This window comes from Chlorocebus sabaeus, chromosome 7, assembly GCF_047675955.1.
Source record: "Chlorocebus sabaeus isolate Y175 chromosome 7, mChlSab1.0.hap1, whole genome shotgun sequence".
Classification (NCBI taxonomy): domain Eukaryota; kingdom Metazoa; phylum Chordata; class Mammalia; order Primates; family Cercopithecidae; genus Chlorocebus; species Chlorocebus sabaeus.
Window position 1 is genome coordinate 38,945,393 of NC_132910.1, and position 17,148 is coordinate 38,962,540.

At 37.8% G+C, this 17,148-nt stretch overlaps 1 protein-coding gene across 1 annotated transcript in view; it reads right to left on the reverse strand.

Moving 5' to 3' along the window:
* Positions 1-9,102: 9,102 nt before the first annotated feature.
* SPARCL1 (SPARC like 1) overlaps positions 9,103-17,148 on the reverse strand; it is a 56,682-nt gene continuing 48,636 nt past the window's right edge. The window contains exons 9-11 of the mRNA XM_007999194.3: positions 15,782-15,930; positions 14,838-14,986; positions 9,103-9,566 (exon numbers count right to left, since the gene is read on the reverse strand). Of these exons, the coding sequence (XP_007997385.3) occupies positions 9,538-9,566; positions 14,838-14,986; positions 15,782-15,930 (327 nt within the window). The 3' untranslated portion in view covers positions 9,103-9,537. The remainder of the gene's footprint in view (positions 9,567-14,837; positions 14,987-15,781; positions 15,931-17,148) is intronic.

Sequence of the window (17,148 nt, forward strand, 5' to 3'; positions counted from 1 at the left end):
AATAACAGGGCAGAATGTATTTACCGCGATAAGATCATTAGGTGTGAGGACCTAGAATAAAGGAAACAGTTAAATAAGGAATTGTAATTCAGCATTTCATCTACTTTTGTGTCTTATATATTTTATATTAGCTTGGTAAATGAAAGCATACTTTTTAGAATTCTCATCATTTCTGAAGTTCAATTACTAAGATTAAAATTCACTAATATTTTAAGTACCCCCCCAAACCTATCTCTGGAAACATATAGTCCATATTTTCTGTTGTGGGCTCCAAACATAGCTGGGACTTCTTGGAAAGATTATTAAACCTATGCTTATTGGGTTTGAAAAAGATTGTATTTTGGGATCACCTCTTTCTGAAAGAAAACTTTAATAATATTACTTCCTATAATTGTAATAAGTGTGCTGGGCATGGTGGCTGACTCCTGTAATACAGCACTTTGGGAGGCCAAGGCAGGCGGATCACTTGAGTCCAGGAGTGCAAGACCAGCCTGGGCAACGTGATGAAACCCCATCTCTACAGAAAAAAATTAGCCCAGCGTGGTAGTGCGTCCCTGTAGTCCCAGCTACTCAGGAGGCTGAGGCTGGAGAATCGCTTGTACCTGGGAGGTGAAGGTTGTAGTAAGCTGCAATTGCACCACTGCACTCCAGCTTGGGTGACAGAGCGAGGCTCAGTCTCAGAAACAGAAAATCATAATAGGAATATTATTACTTGGAGTTAACATGCTGAAATATACATAACTTTTTTGTATGTTACTGAATCAGCCTCATCTTAGGTGTTTATCATGAATTCAGTAAAATCTTTTCAAAAGTAAAATTTAAGCAATTCCTTTTTACCATGACTAACCTTAAATCTATTTCAAATGCTTCTAGGATAGATTACATTTCAATAAGAATGCATTTTACCACCACTAATGACAAATGTGAGCATAAAATTTTAGTGGTGAAATGGACTTTGTAAATCATCTGTTGTCACTGTTTTATATTCTAGAAGAGGATAAGGGTCCAAGGAGTTAACGAAAATTCCAAAGTATTAAAGGGCAGACATGGAGCTTACATCTCCAGATCCTTTAACTTCAAATTAAATGCTTTTTCTACTGGTTGGTCCCTGAGTTTATTCTACACAAATAAGGAAAGTTTCAGGTCCCTTAGGTAGTTCAGTTTTCAAGGATATGTGAAATTTGTAATATCAATAACTAATGGTCCCCCAAAGAGAATGTTAGCCCGTAGTTATTGGTATCAAATTTCTCTGCAATTAAATCTAAAGAATTTTCAAGGTTTTTTTTGTCTTAGTTTAAGTATTTCCTAAGGAAGCTTTAAGTATAACTACCTGATTTGGATTGTAAGGAAAAGGAATAGAAGTCTACAAAAAGAAAAAAAGTAAATTGTGAACGAAACTGTGAACACTTTCTCTTGCTTTTTCTCAGTGATTCGTACATTCACTCGTCCTTCCATCCATCTATCCATCCATCCCTACAATATTTACTGAGCAATTATTCTATATCTGGGATTTAGGGATAGCAATAAATGACACTTAGAGAGCTCACCTTCTATTTGGTGGAGATTAGAAACTAGTGGGTTCAATATAATTTTTTCTTTCAAAAGGTATGGGTGTTTTTCTTTATTTGTCTAACTTAAAGCCCAGGAATCTGTCTTATGTACGTGTTGATAGTTTTTGCAAATCTACTACTTTCCCTACAGTAAGGTTACTTTCTTTGCTTGCTTTTAAGATACTGGTCTGCCATCTGGTGGTAGGAAGAGTTTCCATTTCACAGAATAGTGATTCTTTTAATTGTCATAGATTTAAATAAATTTAAATTTAAATGTTAACAGTGATTCCTAAGTTCTAATTATAAACCAAGACTCCAGGATTTTGCATCAGTTTAAAATAAATCTTGCCGGGCGCAGTCACTTATGCCTAGCACTTTCGGAGGCCGAGGTGGGCAGATCACTTGGGGTCGGGAGTGAGTTTGCTCAGCCTGACCAACATGGTGAAACCCATCTGTACTAAAAATAGAGAAATTAGCCAGGCATGGTGGCTACATGGGAGGCTGCTGAGGCAGGAGAATTGCTTGAACTCAGGAGGCGGAGGTTGTAGTGAGCTGAGATTGCACCACTGTACTCCAGCCTGGGCAACAGAGCGAGACTGTGTCATAAAATAAAAACAAAAACAAAAAACTTAACAAATTTTAGCAAACAACAGGGAAACAATGCACCTAGTCCTGACTAGAACCAAAATAAGTGCAAGTATAATATTTAGAATTTAACAGCTAGGATTCAACCAGAACAAGTAAAAACATTAAAGGAGAATAAATGTTCTGTTGAGGACTAAGTTTAGTGACAAATTTCTAGAAGTTGAGAGAAACACAGTTTGAAATTAAATGCAAGCAAAGGGAAGGTGTTTATTGTATTTAGATATAAAAAGTTATGCAAAATCATGTTTGTATATTTAAAAATATTTAGGGGATCAGACGATATTAAGCAAGATGCAGTTGTTTGTGAGCTGGGCATGGTGGTATACACCTGTAATCCCAGCTACTGGGGAGCCTGTGGGAGGTGGGAGGTTCACTTGAGCCCAGGAGTTTGAGACCAGCCTGGGTAACATAGTGAGGCCCTTGTCTGTAAATAAGGGGTATGTGAAGTTTTAAAATGTATGTGATTTTTAAAGAAAAAGAATAATTACTTAAATACTTATCCAAATTTAACAAGGCCCCAATCTGTGTTGCAGCATCATTATTTTAGACTAAAATAATTTTCTACCCCCAAACTGCCTTGTGCTTTTCAAGTCTGCACCCATGCACTTGCTGTTCCTCTGCCTGAAATGTTTCATCCATTTGTCTTCCTTTAAGACCTGGTTCAGGTACTGTCTTCTCTGAAGTCTTTGATCCATAGCTTTGTATTTGTGTCTCAAAATACTTATCAAATTACATTGTAGTTTCCCTTTATAAATCTCTCTTCCTCATCAGATCTGAACTTACACTGTTTGTATCTCAAGCACTCACCGTTGACTCTATAATGAAGTCTACTTACAAAAGTGTTATATACAGAATACAGGCAACTCTATTGTGTATATAGCATTGTTCCAAACTTTATTGAAAAGTTTTAAGAATCCAGATATTAGGAGAGATTGAAGAGGGTCCAAATAGAAAAGCAAAATAACTAGGAAAAAGTTATAGACAGGTGGGAAAAAAATCTTTTTAGAGAAAGAAAGCAACAAGGTGAATGAGAAAAAGCAAAAGAATGGATATTAGAGAAGAAGTATTCTCCTCATAAAGAATAAGCTCCTAACAGTCAAAGTAATTCAGCACAAACACCTTTTTAATAGTAAGTGCAGAGAAACACTGGGAGAGGGCACTGAAGATTTGGAGGGAAACCTGCTAGCCCCTTGTCACATTCCATTGTAAGCTATACGGGAGAGAAGTTTGAATAGCTGATTCCTGGGGACTCTCTAAAGTCTCATTTTCAAAATTTGGAAAGTTTCATAACCACCATCCAACTAATAAATCCTTTCAGCTATTTCCGATTCCCCAAACCCATGCTTACCAGGGGCGGTTGTGGAGGTAGGGGAAATGGGACCTGCGGGAAAAATGGTGGTACTTGTGGTGGGTAGAAGATAAATCTCTGTAAAAAGAAACAGAAAGGCATTTCAGACAATGGCAAACTTTTAAAATGATGAATGCATTATTTAAAAATACAACTAGAAGTTTACCTGTTCACTGGAACTTTCAGCATATTGTTCAAGCTTGCAAAACAATCAGAGCAACAAGGTAAAGCAGGATATGGCAATACATTATTCACTAAAGAGAGGTTTTGTTCTAAAGGAGAATAGATAATAAGCTACTATGGAGCGTTATACCCATCAGTAATGTAACTTCACTTCTGAAATAAAAAGCAGTTGGATATCTAATAGGAAAATGTTTAATTTTGTACAATGATTTGGAAGACCAAGTGCTTTTTGCTTTTAAATTTATATCCAAAGAATACTTTTATTTACATTTCTTAAGATTAATTCCATATTACCTGAATATCTCCTTTTGTAAATCTTTGAAGGAGTAGTGTTCTTGATTTAGTTCTCAGTAGTTACAAATTCAAAGTGAAAGGAGTGTGGAAATGTACATTTAAGTTCTGCATCCCAAACACAGATTTTGAAAGCTCCCTCACTTCTTCAAAAGCTCCTTTGTTACAAAGTGTGCAGGGGAGTTTCTTGCCTACTGGGTGCCCTCATGTTTAGACTAGTAAACACAGATTAGACTCAGTGGATCTCATTTGTATATAGTCATTTTGATGACAAAATGTCTATATAGGTGAATTAATGATGTTCTGGGATTACAGTATTTCATATATTCTTAGAGGCTATCGTTGTCAAAAGCACCATTATTTCATAAATTACCAAAAAAGAAAAGCACTGCTGTTAAGCTGCCATGACACTTTATCACATTATGTTTGTAAGACACAGCTGAATTTCAGAGCTGCTAAAATATCAGAGTACGTGTTAGAATTAATGAAATATGTGTACTGCAACATTTCACATCAGCATAAAGAAACAGGCAATACAAATTGTTTGAATTTTAGACCACGATACTTGTCAGCGTTGGCAAAAAGGATTGCAGTCTAAAGAAACAAATTACGTTTGTTATCAAGGGCACTATAGGTGAATGTAGCTTTTTATCCAAACCTAGTTTTCAGAAATTGGACTTTTAAAGGTGTGTCTGTATGATCCCTTAAATATTATTCAGGCATAAGTTGTTACTACATTCATCATTCAGCAATCGATGTAAGTTATCTTAAATATTTCCTTCTTTAAAATCAAATCTACAATGAAGTAGGTAGTCCTCTGGTGTCAGAGCGTTTCCACGTAACAGCCTTTTAAGAAAACATGAGACGGTTTGGGGCAAAGGCATTACAAATGAAAATTCAAACTGCTTGATTTAGACTTGGGTCACTGCAGAGTATTTGTTCTATATCACTGAGTTTATTCACAACATCCTGTCTTTCAGATAGGACCCTTCTCTGCTTTAGATGCATTAAAAAAATTATCTCCATGCAACTCTGAGGTGTTCCTAGGACTCATTTCATAGACAAGGAAACCGTGGGTTAGTTCAAGGTCACACAGCTAGCACATGGCATATGGAGCTGAGATTTGTCCTGGGCAGAGTCTTGGGCTGACAAAGAATGGTGAACTCCTAGTTCTATGACTTTCCTGGATTCCACTTTCCTCTTTTGTGAAATGAAAAGATAAGACCCGCTTTCTAGCCCAGAAATGCGATGACTCTAAATCTGAAATTGAGTCAGCAACTGAGGAGGGTGTACTCACGGGGATGGGCAGAGCAATGGCAGTGCTCAAAAGGCCAGCCAAGATGAGAAATTTCATTCTAAAGGTCAAACCTGGAATTGAAGGGGCAGAAGATCATTTTGAGTTTTTTTCTATTTAAGTCCTATTCCCATTGTAAATAGGTAGATTAGTTAGAGGTGTTGAAATAGTGGTCAAGATAAATCCTGCCTCCAAATATCGGTTTTGTAAACCTACAAGAGTATTTTTCAAAGCTTTGAATTCCTTAGACAAGACATGCACTGTTTAGCTCCCAAAATAGCCCATTACATTCTACTTTCTTATAAAGTTACAGTTCAGCCTGTACACTGCGCATGTTTGGTCCCTGAAGTTGAGTTTGTGATCTTTACACACAAATCTTTCTTTCTTTTTTTTTTTTTTTTTTCGAGACAGGGTCTTGCTCTGTCACCCATGCTGGAGTGCAGTGGCACAATCATAGCCTCCTGTACCCTCGAACTGCTGGGCTCAAGTGATCCTTCTGCCTCAGTCTCCCAAGGAGCTAGGACTACAGGTGTGTGCCACCACACCTGGCTAGTTTTTTAAAAATTTCCTTAGAGACGGGGTCTCGCTATGTCGCCCCCCTGTTGCAAGGCCGGTCTTGAACTTCTGGCCTCAAGCAACCTTCCCACCACAGCCTTCCAAAGTGCTGGGATTACAGGTATGAGCCACTGTGCTCAATTCTACTCACAAATCTTTAAACACCAGTGTTGCATCATGCTTATTATTAGGAATTGATCACTACTGGCTAAAATGAGAGGAAAGTTTCCATGTAATACACAAATAAATCCACCTGAAGCTTGTACCTCTGTGAGACTTACCAGGCCTTCATATAGTCTGGTTGCTGTTATTGCCAGTTATAGTTCTCGGGAAGGAAATTGTATGGGAAAAATTTTGTAAGATGTAATGGGTTGGTAGAAAATCAGCACAATATGAGTAAATGCAGATTCAATAAAGCAAATCAACTGACCTTTTATTGGTCTGTTGGTTCTGAAAGGAGGCATTTTTATGTTTTAAAAATCACGTTTAATTCAAATTAACTTACCTTGTGAGTTCCAAACCAAATCACTACTCTGGAACTGGATTTTGAAAGAAAAACAACTTCATCATATTCTTACCAAGACTTATCTCCAGCATTTGAGGCAAGTTATATCTATATCTGCATATATAAATCACACTTCAACTGTTACGTAGATTTAAAACTCAACTCTGATTTATCTTAGTGCTACTTTGCTTGAATTTAGGCAACTTATTTCCCTTCTTTTCCTTTTTCATGTTTTTTCTTTGTATTTTTATTCATTCTGGATTCAAACACTTTAAAAGATTTCTTTCTTCTTTTTAGAAGTGGACCTATTGGAAATTGTTAAATTACCCCATACAAGAATATGTTACATTCTTTTATCTAGTGCAATAGAATCAGTCCAAATTATACTATATATCTCTTCAATTACCTTTGCTTCAGTGGCTCTTGGAGCAGCAAATTCAAGGAGCAGTGTGATCATCTAGAATCTCTATGCCCATCTAGTATTTAAGCCATGTTACTAATGCCTTTATGGTTACGGGCAATATGAGTCACAAAATTCAAAGCTAAACTGAATAATTGTGTTCACACCAGGAGCTCCAACTTCCCAAATATCTCAATTACACAGAGGCAGACTTACAGACTGATTACTGAGAAAATAACTTCATCTCCTAGGATAGGATTAGAGTATGTCTTTATCACAGACAACCCACAATTAAAAATTGTGACCACCAAGAATATTAATGTGCCTCTATAATAAATGAGCTAGCTGTACATGTGAGAGCCTTAAATGATACATAAATTTAAGGTTTGAACATTTCTAGTATTCAATATTTTTCATTTCAAAATGAATATTATTTTCAAATAAATTTTTTTAGTAGATATTGAGGTGGTGTCCTTACCTTGGTGTTAAAGTCGCTTTTCACTATTCTAAAATATTTTTGAAAGTTGTCTGAGGGCAAAAGATAATTTAGGCCTAATTAATACCTCTGAATACAACTTCACTGTTCCCAACAACCTAGTTTGTAACTAGTTAAAACCTTTTTAGCTTCATGTAAAAACGTTCTGAAATTTGGAAAAATTTGGAATTGTTTCTAAAATTATTTCTGTAGTTGGAAAAAATTACAAATAATACTTAATTAGATTTTGATTAATCAAATTGATCTTATTTAGAAAGGACATAGTATGATATAGTTCTAGTTAAGAATAAGGTAATTGGCCAGGTGCGGTGGCTCATGCTTGTAATCCCAGCACTTTGCGAGGCTGAGGTGGGCGGATCACGAGGTCAGGAGTTCGAGACCAGCCAGACCAACATGGTGAAACCCCGTCTCTACTAAAAGTACAAAAATAAGCCGGGTGTGGTGGCACGCGCCTGTAATACCAGCTACTCAGGAGGTTGAGGCAGGAGAACTGCTTGAACCTGGGAGGCGGAGGTTGCAGTGCGCTGAGATTGTACCACTGCACTCCAGCCTGGGTGACAGAGCAAGACTCTGTCTCACAAAAGAATAAGTAATTTATTGAGCTATGAAAAGAGATAATGAATAAAATTTTGAAATACTCAAAGAAGATTATTCTGACAGAAAATAAACTATTCTGTAAGTATCTTTCAGATAAAATTCCTAGGGGCATGTTCTCTCAGTGACTATCACAGATAAGGTTTGTAATAACAACAACAAATTTTTGATTATTTGAAAAAATACTAAAAGATAATTGTATTGATATCTTTCATTTCAGCTAGAAAAATATGTGAAAAAACATTTTCTTTCAAATAGTCAAATAAAGTGGGTGACATGTTCTTTTATTGCCTTACTTCAGAACTTGGAAAACTATATTATGATGTCATATTTTTGTGATCTAGCTTTTACTGTAATAGCTACCAAAGAAAAGCCCAAATAAAAACACAAATTTTTGCTTATAACAGGTTTTTTTGCTATCAGTTTACATTAATAATATTTAATCTCTTTCTACATTGGACATCAAGACGCTTTATGGCCCTCTTCCTGTTTTACCCTTACATTTTCTTTATTTTGAGGCAATGAATATGTAGAAATTTTTGCAGGGCTGCCATCTTCCCCAGCACACATACTCAGCTGCACAAAAAGTTGGAATTAGTTGGATCAAGCAGTGCATAATCTTCACATTTTATTTTCATTTATTTATTTTTTGAGACAGGGCCTTGTCATGTCACCAAGGCTGGAGTGCAGTGGCACAATATCAGCTCACTGCAGCCTTGACCTACTGGTCTCAAGCAATTCTCCCACCCCAGTCTGCCAAGTAGCTGGGACAAGTGCATGCCACCACGCCTGGCTATTTTTTAAAGTTTTCATAGAGACAGGGTCTCTCCATGTTGCCTAGGCTGGTCTTGAACTCCTGAGCTCAAGGAATCCACCCACCTTGGTCTCCCAAAGTGTTGAGATTATAGTTGTGAGCCTCTGCACCCAGCTTGTTCTACATTTTAAATCAAATTTGGTAAAAAAAAGCACTTGAATTTATTTTTATTCTGTTTAACCTTATATAATGATGAAGGACATTAATGAGCAGCTCTTACCACTGAGTATTGTTTCCTGTAAGAGATGTCTCACACTTTTTCTCAACCGCACACACACACGCACACACACACACGCCCCCACACACACACACTTAAAGTAGTAGGGTTTAGGAAGCACAATTATAATTTGACATGAAGTGTGAGTCTTGGGTTGATCTTTCACATTTGATTGTATAAATTATAACTGGAAATACACTTGACTAAGCATTTGGATTTTTATGGACTGTTTATTAGGGTATTAAGATACTGAAAATAATACACGTAAACCACAAAAGAGTAGCATTCCATTTTCTTGAAGTGCATATGATATTATGAACAATACAAATGCATTATTTTTATCATTAATAGTTTTATCATTAATTATAAGTTGATGCAGAGAGTGAAATTACTATGAATTAAACTTCTGTTCACAATGTACAGTATTTTGCGTATGTTGATTTTACTTAATTTTACATTTTTGTTTCCAAAGTTAATGTTAAATACCTGGCGCATAGGTTGTTATCAAGCAATTACTCTCATTGTCTTGTCATACATGCAAACATTTTGCTAAATATAAATCTACAAGTATTACAGCTGCATATATTTCTGAAGTCGTTAGAACAGAGGAGGATGCTGGAAAGTTGAGTTCTTTAAAATCTTCATTCAAAACAAGAGATTTTCATCTATGTCTTCTGTAAAAAACAAGAAGCAAAACAACACTTTTAGAAAGTAGCCAGAGTAGTAGCACAAACAATATTAGAGTTGGGGGATTAGAGAAACCATCTAATAAGGCAGTATAATGGTGATCCTCAACTCTGGTAGGGCATCAACATCACTCATGAACTTTTAAAAATATATTTTTAGGCCTCATCTCTGGACTCTAGAATCCGAATCCCTAGGGGTGGACTAATGGCATGTAGACATTTAGAAAACTGCAGGTAATTTGGCTGCAGGGTTGAGAACCACTGATAGAGGAAGAGCAGGTTAAGGGGAGGTCCAGCCAAGAAGTGCCAAGTATACTAATCTAGAAGGCGAGCTGAAATATAATGGAAATAAATAGAAGTGTAGTGCTAGGTAAATCCAGGTTTTAACTGAGTAGCTTGTCAAAGAAATTGTTGCCATACTTGTGGAAGAAGACAGCATCCTCTAGCAGATATAAGATCACTCCTTACCAACATGGCCCGCCCTAACAAACTATTATACTACTCTGTGTGGGCACTAGGTAATTTTCCTGCTAATAATCTTTATCTAGCCCAGAGAATGGGAAAGATTATGGACTTTGATATACTTTTTTTGAGTACTGGCTTCATATGTAAAATGGAGATAATAGCTTCATTACATACACATTTACTTATATTTGCACCCATAGCCTTTGTCTTCTTTCTGTTGCTCAGGTAAGAGATTGTCCTTTTTCTTGACGTTAAGGCTAATTTCTCTACCTATGCTCAAGATCTCTTCTGACTTTCACAAGATTCTCCTTTTACTTTCCTCTTTGTTTTTCGTACGTCTTTCTTCTACCTTTCCTTTTTTTTACTAGACCCTTCCATTAGCATTTAAATATGTTTTATATTTAGCCTCTAGAACAGTGCCTGCATTTACGTAGACCATCTGTAAAGATTTCTTGAGCAAATGAATGAATAAATGAAAGGAGTGCTCACATCTCTTTTAATCTAAAAAATGCTCCCCTTACTCTGTATCTTTTCTAGGTCTTTGCTGCACTCAAACTTTCACTCCTTACCCTTTCTCATCTCCCTTTTCTTCTGAACCTATAGAACGTAACTTCCATCTCTACCATTCCACCAAAACTACTCTAACCAAGGCCACCCAGGATATCTTTATTTCTTTCATCTTCTTTGACATCTCAGTCACATTTGGCACTGCCAATCTCTTCCTCCTCTTTGAAACACCTCCTTTGCATGGCACTATTCTGGTTTTCTTCCTTCATTTCAGGAGAAACTTTAATGTCCTTACTGAATTCTTTCTTCTTCCCCATCCATCATCCAGATATTGTTTCTGAGCATGGTGTTCAATCCTAGACCCCTTTTCATGTAAGTCAATGCGTTTTCCTTGGGAGAATTAATTCCCTTCCCTGGTGTCAATTATTCTCTGTATGCTTATAATCCTCAAATATGCATTTCAGTTCCAAAACCCTGTCTTGATATATAAGCAGCCAACAAATATTTATAAAGTTCCACGTTACTAATAAACAGGAAAATTTAAATCAAAACCATCTCACAATGAGATTCTAGTTCACAGCAGTCAGAATGGCTATAATTAAAAAGTCTAAAAACAACATGCTGGTGAAGCTGCAGAGAAAAAGGAATGCTTAGACGCTGGTAATGTAAATTAGTTGAACCACTGTGGAAAGCCGTTTGGAGATTTCTCAAAGAACTTAAAACAGAACTGCTATTCAACCCAGCAATCCCATTACTGGGTATATTTATAAAAAAATAATTTTACCAAAAAGACACATGAACTCACATGCTCATTGCAGCACTATTCACAATAGCAAAGACATAAAATCAATGTAGGTGCCCATCAGTGTTGGGCATGGTAGGGATAATGGTAGTTTTGATGGAGTGGTAGAGATAATGGCCAAACCATAATTACTTTTGCATGAAACTAACACTTAGGATTCAAACCTAATACTTTAGGATTCAAAGTATCTAAAATGGAATTTGTCATTTACTCCAAATCCACTTCTGTTCTCGTGTTTTCTCAGTGGAAGGTGCCTCTATTTACCTCTGTTTACCCTGCCTGCTCTAAGCTAGGGACCTAGGCATTGTACTTCTCTTTTCAGTCTCTCACCTCTCTGCTCTCTGCTCCCACATATTTCCTATCAAATATTGTCTTATTTCCACATGATACACATTTCAGTATGCTTACATTTTAAAATATATCTTGAATATGTTTACTTCTCTCTCCCCCCCCCCCCCCCCACTTTTGATCACTCCCCTAGTTCAAGTTCTCATCAGCTCTTGCCTGGGTTTACCACAATATTCTCTCAACAGTTCTTTGGCCCTGCCACAATGTAACCAGGGGAATCCTTCTTAATACAAACCCAGGGAAATCACTGACTTGTTTGAAACACTTTGGTGATCCCCCAGAACTCTTAGGATAATGTCTTTAAATGCCTTTGGGGAACTTGGCGTTCATCTGAGTTGTTTACCCTGTTAGTCTCACTTGGAATGTTTTCTGACGATTAGCATGGATATGTGTCAATGCATGGTATGCATGGGCGCAAAATAAATGAGGACTCCTGCACCTGTTACTTGAACCCCATTTTTACAGATAAGGAAAATGAGACTCACTGAGGACATGAATAAGCGACATGCCCTAATTCACATAGCTAGTTAATAACAGCTATGTGAGGAATATATGGGCACATCTATCACAGGCAGTTAAAATTCAGGAAAACATTGGCTAAACTCTATCTTCTCCTTCTGTGGATTTCTCAGCCTTGAAGGAAAGAAGGGTATACTTACAAATAATTTTTTTTTTCTTTAGCTACATTCCAAAGCAATAACTTGTTTACGTGTTCTGACTGAATATTTAATATCTGCTTTATTGGTTTATTATGTGATAATTTTTTCCTTTCTTCAAAATAAGGCAATGATAGCCAAACCACAGTGCACAAACAAGATCATTAACAGCTTTGTAAATGACTGGACTTTAAGTCCTTCCTGCTCCTCCCAGACAACCGCCCAGCGGAGCCTGGGTGAGCTTACACACTGAAGAGCTGCCAGAAGCTTTGCAAAAGGAAGAATGAGATGCAACTGGTTTTCTTAAGTAAAATGGCCTGTTTAAATTTGCCTTTTTATCAGTTGTTTAAAATCACATGTCATATAAACAGGCATCCATAAATACATCCTATTCCAGCCGAGTTTTCCCCTCTAGATAATGGTGGGGCAGGGCAGGACAGAGGGATATATTTGAATTTTTATAAGTACTCTGCGTGTATCATAGATGTTAGAAAGACAACTGACACCCAACCCCGTGTGGTCTCCTTCTCCTCCTCCTGCTGTAGCAGGATTGGTCAGTGTGACCAATAAAATGAGGCAGAAGTCATGATATATAACTTCTGAGGTTAGGTTACAAAAGACATTGGGGCCTCAGTCTTGGCTTTCTCTTTCTGCCTGGTCACTCACTCTGGAGGAAACCAGACACCATGCTGTGGGCAGCCCTGTGGACGAGAGGCCTACATGATGGGATACTGAAGGCTCCTGCAAAGAACCATGGGAGTGAGCGTAGAAGTAGACCCTTAGCCACAGTCAAGCCATCAGATACCTGCCGCACTACATGACCCCCTGACCACAACCTAATGAGAGATCCTAATCCAGAGCCACCCAGGTTAGTTACTGTGAGATTCCCGACCCTTGGAAACCGTGAGAAAGAATTTAACCTGTTAAGTTGTGATGTGATTCACTATGCAGCATAGACAACTAAAACACAGAACTAGGTACTTACAAAAATATACATCCTTTCACAGAATGTTTATTTCACAGAATGATATTGCAAGGAGAAGGACTGACCCTCTCTGCTTACCTATAAATTCTCATACTTTCACCTCTTCCTCTCTAATTTCAAGGCATTCTACATATATATGGGGAATATTTTAAAAATGAAGTTTGCACAAGTTATTTCTTTTTGGGAACTTCCAACGTTTGATGAACTGACTTTCTTTATTGGCCTAGCTGCATGTTTATCCCGATGGTATATTGGAAACATGAATGAAATCTCTGTTTCAGAGAGTTGATGTTCACTGTTAATTTATGTTCTGTGAATGGTATTTTTCTTATTTATTTATTTTAACTGACAAATAAACACGGTATGTATTTATCATGTAAAACATGACCTTTTAAAATATATATACATTGTGGAATGGCTAAATTGATCTTATTAACGAATGTATTACCTCACATACTATCATTTTTTTTGTGTGTGGTGAGAATTGCAAGTAGATTTGAATACTCATTGTTTGAATATCTTTCTTTTTTTTTGAGACCAAGTCTCACTCTGTCTGTCGCCCAGGCTGGAGTGCAGTGGTGCGATCTTGGCTCACTGCAACCTCTGCCTCCCGGGTTCAAGCAATTCTCCTGCCTCAGCCTCCCGAGTAGCTGGGATTACAGGCACGTGCCACCAAGCCCACCTACTTTTTGTATTTTTGGTAGAAGCAGAGTTTCACCATGTTGGCCATGCTAGTCTCTAATTCCTGACCTCAGGTGATCCACACACCTCGGCCTCCCAAAGTGCTGGGATTACAGGCATGAGCCACCGTGCCCAGCCTTTCATATCTTAATTATTGAAAACATACCTGCTCATAAAAGTCAAGTCTAACTTAAGGAAAGAAAAGGAAACATATTAAGACATAACCCAGCAAAACAAGTGTCTAAATTTAATCTTCTCCACTGCAGGAGTAAAGAAAGAATGCTCAGTTCCCATTCATTGAGGATGAAGCCATGGATGAGTTTTGGGTTAAAGGATTATCCTGGCACTACTTGTGATGTAAAATCCAGTCTTCAGTGTGTTGTTAATAGATTCTGAGATGTTCTGACATCTTCCATTGTCAGAAATGGGCTTGCTTTTTTATTCTTTATGCGTAATTTTGAAAAGTTGGGCCCAAGGCCCAGGTTAAGGTAGGATATTAAATAAGGAAAGACACAAATCCTGCTGAGATTTGACCCAACTCTGGATTCACATGTCTTTTTAGGCTTAACTGACTGTTGAGACCTCAGTGCATGTTCACCCTTGCTATCCTTTGAAAACAGTGCTATAAAGGTAGTAAGAAGTGACTTTGTAATGACAGCACGTGCACCAAGGGAGTCCTATCTGGGAAGCTGCTACCTTTTTGTTTCTAGCTTCCAATTTGAAAATGTGGCAGGACCTCTCTATGAAGCATGCGGGGGCTTAGGGCTTGTCTGGGGAAGAAGATATCCCTCTTCTTTGGCTGGTGATGAATTTACCTTCTTTAATTCCAAAGCAGTGGCCCCACTCCTTCAGGGTGATATGTTTATCCTTGTTGGGGTCACACTCCTCAAAGAAACGGGTTATGCAGTGTTCCATGGGCACCAGAGATGCTCGCAGAGGAGCAAGTTCGGAATGTGTCAGGACTCTGCAATGAAATACATGGCATCCTATTAACTGAGTAGCTTGTGCATGAAGATTTAACTCTCAGGCTCACCAAGGACATTCTTCTCCCATAAGGTTGCTGTATATGTGAAATAAATAGAATACCGATAAAAACTGCCAATGAAATAAACGATTTGTGGGTAAGGTTGACAGCTTTTGGGATGTCGATTCACGAGGTTTCTTTCTTCACAGGAACTGTCCTTTTCCTACCCTAAATCTACAGGGGTGTACCCAGCAATCATGTTGGTACAACCTGGTTCTCATCCACTGACCATACCTGATTGTTTTAGATGTAGTCACTTGACCCACGTTGGGCCAGTCTTGGGAATTTAGGATCAAGAATGAGAAAGTCGGAGGAGTCTCTGTGGGAAGCTGGACCTTAACATGTAAACTTAGGAGCTGTGGTGTAGCCATATTCTGCTATCTTCGCAGCAGCTTTTTTTTTTTTTTTTTTTTAAATGAATATTACATAGCTTTGATAATTGTGACAAGGGGACTTCAAAAAGTTCACTGACAAATGGAATTAAAATATAAAATTATAAAACATAAACTTTATCAACATAAGCTCTATCAAGTTGCAGACTTTTTAAAAATTATTATACTTTAAGTTCTAGGGTATGTCATACACAGCAGCTTTGTGTTTAGACTCCTAACCAGGCATTTCAGTTCCTAAAATGGAACTGGGAAATGTCCTAAATCTAGATTTTCCTTCTGCATAGATATGTAGGTATTTTATCAGAGAGATAAATCTAGAAATGGAAAGGTAAAGAGTTCTTACCTATCCATAGGGTGTTGGTCAAGTTCACTAAACTGCCAGTGCACAGGATACACATACATGTGGTAGTTTTTCTTAAAGTCCCTTAAGAGAAGGTCAATTGGATGGTCCCCAGCCAAGAGCCTCTTTTCATCCAGGTAAATTTTCTTGACCTGGGGTTAAGAAGGCAGCAGACTGTCAGAGAATCAGACAAATGTAATGGACTCATCACTTGCTAAACTTTACTTGAAGAGTGACAGTAACACGATAGAGGAAAACAAGCTCAGGACATCAGGTGCAACCAAATGAAATTCCTTCCAATCAGTACTACAGGCCTTTCTCATGCCTACACAGAATAGCACCTGATGTAAGAAACCTCTGGTTTTTAGAAGAAATTTAAATCTTTTTTAAACTTTTAAATATTTTAAGTATTTTTTGCCTCTTTCTTTTAACAAGTAATTAATGTTCACTACTTTAAAAAAAAAAAAAAAAAAAAAACTATGAGGTTTTAATGAAAAGGGCTGAATTGACTGAGGGAAAATTTTTGATTAGTTAATGAAAAGTGCTGCCCCTTCCCCTGATGGCAGAGTCCATTCTTAGTCTTCTAGATCATCCATCCAGTGCCCACTCAGTCTCGCTTTCACACTGGTGTGTTACTGCTTGGCCAGCCCCATTGAAATTTCCCTGTTTCATAGCTAATATCCTCAAGGCTCTCTGTGACGATGTATTCAAGACGGAGGCTAGAAATTATTCTTGAGCAGTGCATGTGAAACTCTCAGCTTGTGATGTTGCCTCTTATTTCACGGAGTAATTGGAAGCAAACAGAACCTCCACCTGCTCCCAGAACCACAGCTTTCCTACCTGTAACCTTCCTGTGCTCCTAATCTAAGTCCAGCCCATCTCATCTGGCTGGGACACGTATTGAAGAATGCCCTCTGGCAGTTGTGTGCATTCTCTGCTCCTCACTAATATTTCCGTCTTGACTGGGTTATTTCCAGAGGCATACAAACATCCTCTACCATCTCCCACTGCTAGGGGGGACTCTTGAACTCACTTTCCTCTCCAGCTGCCACCCCATTTCTCTTTATCTCTTTATAGCAAAACTCCTTGAAAGGATTGTCTATACTTGCTGCATCCACATCCTTCCTCCTAGTCTCTGTTGAACTCTTTCCACCGGAGCTTCCTTCCTGAAACATGCTCCCACCCCAGGAACAGCTCCTATCAAGGTCAACTATGACCTTGACATGCTAAATCTCTGGCCAATTCTCAGTCCTCAACTCACAACCTATAAACAGCATCTGACACAGTTAATGCACACCCTCCTTCCTGTTTTATTTTCGCACCATGTTTAATCCCAACTGACATACTTATACATATATTTGTTGATTTGG